The 7,571-nt window shown below is 40.9% G+C and overlaps 1 protein-coding gene across 1 annotated transcript; it reads right to left on the reverse strand.

Annotated features, from left to right (window-relative positions):
• Positions 1-494: 494 nt before the first annotated feature.
• Positions 495-3,016, reverse strand: LOC144254910 (ralBP1-associated Eps domain-containing protein 1-like). The gene is given in 4 exon segments (XM_077798774.1): positions 495-986; positions 988-2,052; positions 2,054-2,233; positions 2,297-3,016. Coding segments are annotated over 4 exon segments (2,325 nt in total). The 5' UTR covers positions 2,999-3,016; the 3' UTR covers positions 495-608.
• Between the last annotated feature and the right edge of the window lie 4,555 nt (positions 3,017-7,571).

Here is a 7,571-nt window from a genome sequence, read left to right on the forward strand (position 1 = left end):
TTAAACAGAGACATGAGATGGGAGGGAAAGGGAGAGAAAAGGGAAATTGCATGGAAATGAAGGGAGACCCTCATTGCTATACAAAATTACATATAAGAGGTTGTGAGGGGAATGGGAAAATAAACAAGGAGAGAAATGAATTACAGTAGATGGGGTAGAGAGAGAAGATGGGAGGGAAGGGGAGGGGGGATAGTAGGGGATAGGAAAGGTAGCAGAATACAACAATTACTAATTGGGCATTATGTAAAATTGTGGATGTGTAACCGACGTGATTCTGCAATCTGCATTTGGGGTAAAATTGGGAGTTCATAACCCACTTCAATCTAATGTATGAAATATGATATGTCAAGAGCTTTGTAATGTTGTGAACAACCAATAAAAATTAAAAAAAGAAAAAAAATAAGTTGTAATATTGATTTAAGAAAATTAAATTAAAATTAATTAAAAATAATATTTATTTATTTATTTATTTTTAACATATAGGGCAAAACAGAATCATAAAATTTAATTTTGAATTAAGCAGTGAGCTGAATATTTGGGCCTCCAAATTGGCTTTGAACCCAAAACCGCTTAAAAATGGGGTATGTTCACAGTTAACGGCAATTGGCTTATAGGTGAGAGAATGGTCGAAGTTGTTCCAGTTGAACTTCCAGGGAAATTCTCTCCTCAAGAACATCCTTTAATTATTGTTGCAATTCACTATTCAATCTGGCCAAAACTGTGTTGGTTTCCTTATTGCATCTAATTGATGCCTGAATAGCTTTCTTATCTTTTCCAATGGATCTGGGAATAGAAGGTTGTGATGCAAGAACAGCAGCCAAGACACCTGTCTTTTCTGTGTGTTCATCGACATCTGGCCTTAATTCATCTTCTGATTTTAATCTTCTTCGAACAGGTTTAGGTGGTGGAGCAAGAGGTGTTGTGCCTTTGCTCACATTGGCAGGAATACTAGCAGCTGTCTTTTCTTCTATTTTACTATCCGTTTTTGGCAACTCGAAGAGAACTTGCAGGATCAGAAGCTTTTTCAACCGGCAAGACTTCTGAATGTTTCTCAGCTTTATCATCTTGTTCTTCATTTACATTTGATGCAGCAAATACTTCAAATTGGCTGAAATCTGCAAAATTTGGTTGCTCTGGTATCTGCTGAGGTGAGGTACTAGTGTGAGTCATTAGGCCATCGGCATCCACTGGACGATGTACAGTGGGACCAGGAGCCTGTGAGGGCTGTGGTCTTGGAGGCACTGCAGGAGGTTGGGCAACAACTCCAGCCTGTTGTTGTCCTGTGGTGACTGTAAAGGTCCGATTCATATCTAAGGATGATGATCTAGAATGAGAGGGCTGTGGCCTTGGAGGGGGAGGTGGTGGTGCAGTGTTATCAGGAGAAGTTCCTGAATGAGACCTTTGACGAGTTACATTGCTCCCGATCTGTTCTGGGTCAGAAGTAAAAGAGTCTGAACTACTGTAACCATCTACAGTATTTCCAGAAGCAAATTTCACAGATGAATTTATCTTATTTTCTTCTGAAAGGTCAGATGGTTTCACAAGTAAGGGGCTGGTCGGATTAGTATGATCACTGCCAGTTCTTTTAAGTTCCATTTCCTGCATGTGGATTTTGCTTGGAGTCATACGAATGGGAACTGGATGAACAATAGCAGTATCAGGATCAGCTGGTGCAATGTTAGAATCAAATTGGGTCAGAGTTTGTGAGCTTGAAGAGCGTTCACTAAATGTCTCCCACTGCTCACTGCTTTGATTCAGCTCAGGCCAAGTCTGGTTTAGTGATGGCATTGATGGTGACTTGCTTGGAGGTGCTTCAGTAGGAGAGCCTGGCTGATCTCCAACATCCGCTGAATCTTCCAAATCAATCAGTTTGGGCATTAAGCTCTCAGGGAGTTTTTCTGGTAAGTCAGAAAAACTGACTTTCTTTCTAGCAACCACCAAATGAAAAGCAGCACAAAACTCATCCAGTGTCAATGCACCATCTTTATCAAAGTCTGAGAGTTCCCAAATATGAGAAAGTTCAAGAACAGGAAGTTTTGATTTGGTAAAAAAACTCTTTAGCTGCAGATCCTGGAATAAATCCGTTTAGATCAGGCTGAATGGTTTTAAACTGATTTACATAATACTGTCTTTGTTCATCTGTTATTTTCCAGGGATCATCATAACTACTGGATTGCCTACGAATTTCATTGGCAGTTGTAGCTGAGGCTACAGTTCGTACTGTTGTCTGGTCCTGGAAAGAAGCAGGATGCATGGTTAAAAGAGTACTGGTTGGTGGAGTATCTGCAAAACTGACCCAGTTTTCTTGAGGTGGAGGTGGAGGTGGAGGTGGAGAATGCCCAGACCACACTGCATCACCAGCAGAAGAACCTGATTGTGCTTCACCAAAAGGAGACCAAAATGGCCCAGGTCCTGCAAGAGGCCTCTCATTATTCCCCCCACTGGAATGACGGTTGTGCTTCCTCCATGTATGTGGAGAAGTCGGCGGAGACTGCTGTGGTGAAACTACTGGGGATGCAGGTTCCTGTTGATCTGCAGACGCACGAGGCTGAACTATATCGTGGCTTACAGATCCCTTTTTTACTTGCCCTCTGCCAGGTGGAGGAGGAATCACACCAGAATAAGACCCCTGATTTTCAGAATCTGAAGAATATGAGGTTGCATGGCGAGATTCTTGTTCATTCTTTGAAGCAACAAATCTTGGCAGAGGAAGGTCCTTTACTGTATTTATACTTTCTACTCTTAACGGGAAACCAGACTGGGCCACAGCTACAAGTTTCAAAGCAATGTAGAACTGACTTCGTCCAAAATAACCAAGTCTTGTTGCACCACATAGTTCCATAATCTGGAGGACCACGTCGATGGGCAGCTGCGCGGCCCGGAACAGCTCCAGCACCCGCCCGTTGACTACCACCTTCTTGGTGCTCTCAATGTCGCAGTAGGAGAAGAGATCCGAGTAATATTTCTGCTCCGCATCGCTCAGCGTTAAGCCTTCCATCTTCGCCTCCGGCTCGCGGCCGCCCTGCCCCGCCCCGCATGCAACACCGGGTACCCGGCCCCACGACCCCGGGCCGGCGGGTCTGCACGTGGCTGCGCGGCCCGGCCTCCTCCTCGGTCCCCGCAGACGCCCGGAGCCTCAGCCCCGGCCTCTGGCAAGCCGGCTGCGCCCAAGCAACAGGGCCCGGAGGTCGAGAGGAGGGGGCTCGGCTGGGCTCCGCGCGCCGCCGCCTGCGAGGCCCCGCGCAGTCCCGGGCTAGGCACCGCGCGGGGCCCCGGCTCCAGCAGCCGCGAAGCGCGGAGAAGGAGCAAAAATAATATTTAGTAACAGTGTTACATGTTATAAAGATAGGTAAACATGATATTAAAAACAAGATAATAATAATAAGTAAATTTACTTAAATATTTACCTAATTATGTATTAGGTAGGGAGTCCAAGTCCATTTCTTTATATAAATTATCTCATTTTTTAACTTTCATGATAGTACTCAGATGAGTCAGGTATTACAGTTTCTACTCTGTAGACAATTAAATTGAACTAATCAATTTTTCACAGCTCAAACATCTTTCAAGTGCCAGAAGCTACATCCAGGGAACAATAAGCCTTAATATAAATCAAATTTAGGAAGAAATTAGAGTTATATATGTTGATGATTGAATGAACATACAGCTTAGTGGTTCTCCCTGAAATTTACTTTTACCTTGAACAAGAAGCTCCTACTTTGGGCCAAGGCCCAGCCATAGTAGAAGATCATTAACTAGCAAATTTATTCTCATAAATCAAGAATGTAGAACAATAAACCATAGACGGGGTTAACAAATCATTATTTTATAGTTCTTTAAAACTTAATATAGTCATTTAAATTCACATCCAACATAGGTTGTGTTCTTCTATATCAAACAAATAATAAGATAAATCAACTAATGCAAATATGACTTTCTAATCCTCCTTTACTACCAGAGTTTTGACCATCAGTTGAAAGCACAACAATCATTGTCTTGCAGGTTAATTGTCTGTGAGTGCTTTTTGAGGCATGTCTCATGACTTAATTAATTATGTCATGCTGTGCTAATTCGATCAATTTCTTTTGTCACAACTAAAGTCTTAAAGTAACTGCCATGTAATGAATGTCATTAAATTAAACTCCAAACCAAATACCAAATATATATATATATATATATATATATATATATATATATATATATATATATAATATACACACACTCTCATATTATATATATATATATATATACACACACACACACACATACATACACATTTAGCTCTTTTATTTGCAAATTTTTTTACTCTTTCCTGAGGGCAGCAATGCTGGGGAGTCATCATCCTAGAAAAAATGTTTATATGGAAATGTCCATGCTATCTAGCTATCCTGTATTATACCAGAGTGATTCTAGTTTAAACCGAAGGGGAATTCAATGTGATAATATTAAAACTAATTTTGAGTGAGGATATGCCATGGACAGTTTGAAGTGCTATACACATTTTAACTGATTTTAGCCTCATGACAACTCTACAGAGTAACTCTATTATTATCTTTGTCACATTACACCTGAAGATACTGAGGATTAAGCAACTTCATTAAGGCCACACACCTAGAAAGGGCCACTTTAGGATTCACACCTAGGCACTCTGGCTCTAGTACTGTGCACTCAAAGTGCCTCTCAGGAAAAATGAAAAGCTGTGAAATTAGGCGCATGTATTTGCCTTTGGGGAACACATTGTAAATTGAGGATCTTTAGTCCTTTGACTCTCTGGGCCTCCATTTGTTTTTCTTTGAAATTAGGTTAATAATGATACTTAGAGGATTAAATGACAATGTATGTGTAAGCAATTTGCAAACACCTAAATGATATGAATACTATTTATTTTTAAGAGAAGCAAATTCCCATGACTGATGTTTTTTGAGACACAGGTTACAAAAAAAAATGTAGAATGGCAGAAGCAGCAGGAATGAGCTCCCAACTTATGACCCCAGAGCTCAACAGAAGACTACTTTTAAATTAGGGACAATTGAATGACAGCATGCACTGCGGTGGGGATTGTGGAGTGCGGTGAGGCACATCAATAAGCTCACCTATGAGCAATAGGAATTGAGAATTTGCAGAGGCCATGAGATTTTCAGGCTTAATAGGACAAATGTAATTAACTGAATATTAAGTCTTCTTTCCCACAGGACTGTAGTAGAGATGGGCCTTTAACAGAATAGCATAATTCAGTCAATAATCACACTGAAGTGGTAGGTAGAATTCAAAATTGAAGGCAGCACCGAGATGCACCAGAGAATGTGGTCTCCTGGACGCTGTGCTCATTCTGTTGGCCTGAGAATTACTTAGTGATATATTTTTTTTTCACAACCCACAAAAATTCTTAAACTTAGGAATTACCGGTTTTGAAAGTCCTAGATAGCTATAAACCTTATAATGAAATACAGTTTTTTAAGGTCAGAAGAAAAAATCTGTGTACCAAGAACACTGACTTCCAGCTGTGTTTTTAAATCAAAGAAAAACATTAAACTAGAAAATATTATTTGAATAAAGTGTTAGGATTTTTAATAACTGAAAACTCAAATTTTACTTACTCAGTTAATTAGTAGCTGGCACATCAAATGATATATGATGCCAAAACTGGTACAAAACAGAACATTAAAAAAACAACAACAACAACAACAACAACAACAACTTATAAGTAGGTAGAGAAAGCTTTTTAAGCAAATAAAAATAAGTAAGATTCTGCAATTGCACCAAGGTTCAAAACATGTCAAAATTTAATCTGATTTTCACAGACAATTATATCAACTCTTCAAGATTTATAACCATTGAAGGATAAATTTCTTGTGCTTCCACTGCTTAAGCCTTCAATTGGTAATTAAGCAAAGAGGAGATAATTAGAGTAAAATTCAATATTTCATTGTTGACTCAATATATGTTGTATTCAAGGTTCATTAATGAGATAATCTATTTTGTTTAAATTTTAGAACTTTGCAACCTTGATTCTTACACACACACACACACACACACACACACACACACACATTTCAAATTCCTCAGTACTAAGAATATTAAAAATATCTTAAGGGCCTGTGTATGTTGGTTTTACCAGTGTTTTCTCCAAGATGCATTGTTGAATTTGAAACACACACACACACACACACACACACACACACACACAGAGAGAGAGAGAAGCAAAAGACAAATGTGGAAGAACAGATGGGAAAGTAACTAAGTTGTGCTAAACTAAGCATTCATGGGGAAGCTGGAGGTTTTTAGGGATGCCAAAACTACAGCAAAACAAAAATCCAACCTACAGAAATTGTGCCCATGGAATACATGACACCTGCCTGCAGAACCTAAGTGTCCTTGCAATTTCCAGAAGTGTATTTTGGGAGGTTCTCACATTCATTTTTAACCGTATTTTGGGAAAATAAAGGGATTGCTCTACAAGACCATTCGATAATGCCCTCAAAACCCCCTGCACATAGTACGCTCTTAAAGATGCAGCCCAGTTATTTAATGATATTAATTTTGCTCAGTGAAATGTGCAAAAAACTCAATTCATTTCTTTGGATAATGCTTTATAGATCTCTCTCCTGTCTTTGAATAATAAAGTGGATTTCATTGCAAACAAATATGTTTTGATCAATTTAAAATTCCAATTTTGTATACACATTCTTTTTCATTTTTTTTCAGCTCAATGCTGTGTGTGTGAGAGAGAGAGAATTTTTTTTTTCATGATTTGTCAGCCTTTATTAACCAAGAGTGAAATTCTGAGCACTAGAGCACTAGAGTTTTCTTTTAAAAAATCCAACCTTGTTTATGGCAAACAATGATTAAATTCTGAATGAATTTTTAGTTATATGTTCAATATCACAGAGCAAGGATTGACTGCTTTCTAATCACTTATTCTTCAAAGATTAAAATACAAGTGTAAAACAGGCTAAAATGAGATTCACCCCAATGATTTAAAAAGTAATTGCAGTTTAAAGACACCTCAGGACCAATGACCTTAAAACATTTTTACCTTAGTTCTCGGCAGGCACAGCTTTATTGGTGTATGGTGCTGAGGATCGAACCCGGGCCGCACGCATGGCAGGCGAGCGCGCTACCGCTGAGCCACATCCCCAGCGCGCCTTCGGCCTTGTTGTAGGCAGCTCTGAGCTTCTAGTTCGCCCTGCACCCTTCGCGCATGCGCAAGCCCTTGGCTGGAGGCGCTTTGGCGCTCGCCGGCAGCCAAGGGCTCCAGTGTCAGTTGGGGCTCTGGCGTCTGTTAGGGCTCCAGCAGGGTAAGGCGCAGGCGCGAGCGCTGACGGCAGGTTCCCCAACGGCCGGCCGGGCTCCCGTGGCGGCGTCCAGACTCAGTCCCATAGGCCCGGAGGTACTGGCCTCGCGGACCTCTCCTGTCCCCAGTGTGTCCCTGCCTGGTCCTGTGCTCCCAGGGCAGCCCAGGAGCCTGCCTTGCCTCCCCTAGGACGCGGACCATCAGCACCAGACCCAGAAGTGAGGGGTGTGTTGTCCAGTGCGACGTCGAGGCGTCGTCCATCCATGTCCTTTGCAGC

Source organism: Urocitellus parryii, chromosome 5, assembly GCF_045843805.1.
Source record: "Urocitellus parryii isolate mUroPar1 chromosome 5, mUroPar1.hap1, whole genome shotgun sequence".
NCBI classification, from domain to species: domain Eukaryota; kingdom Metazoa; phylum Chordata; class Mammalia; order Rodentia; family Sciuridae; genus Urocitellus; species Urocitellus parryii.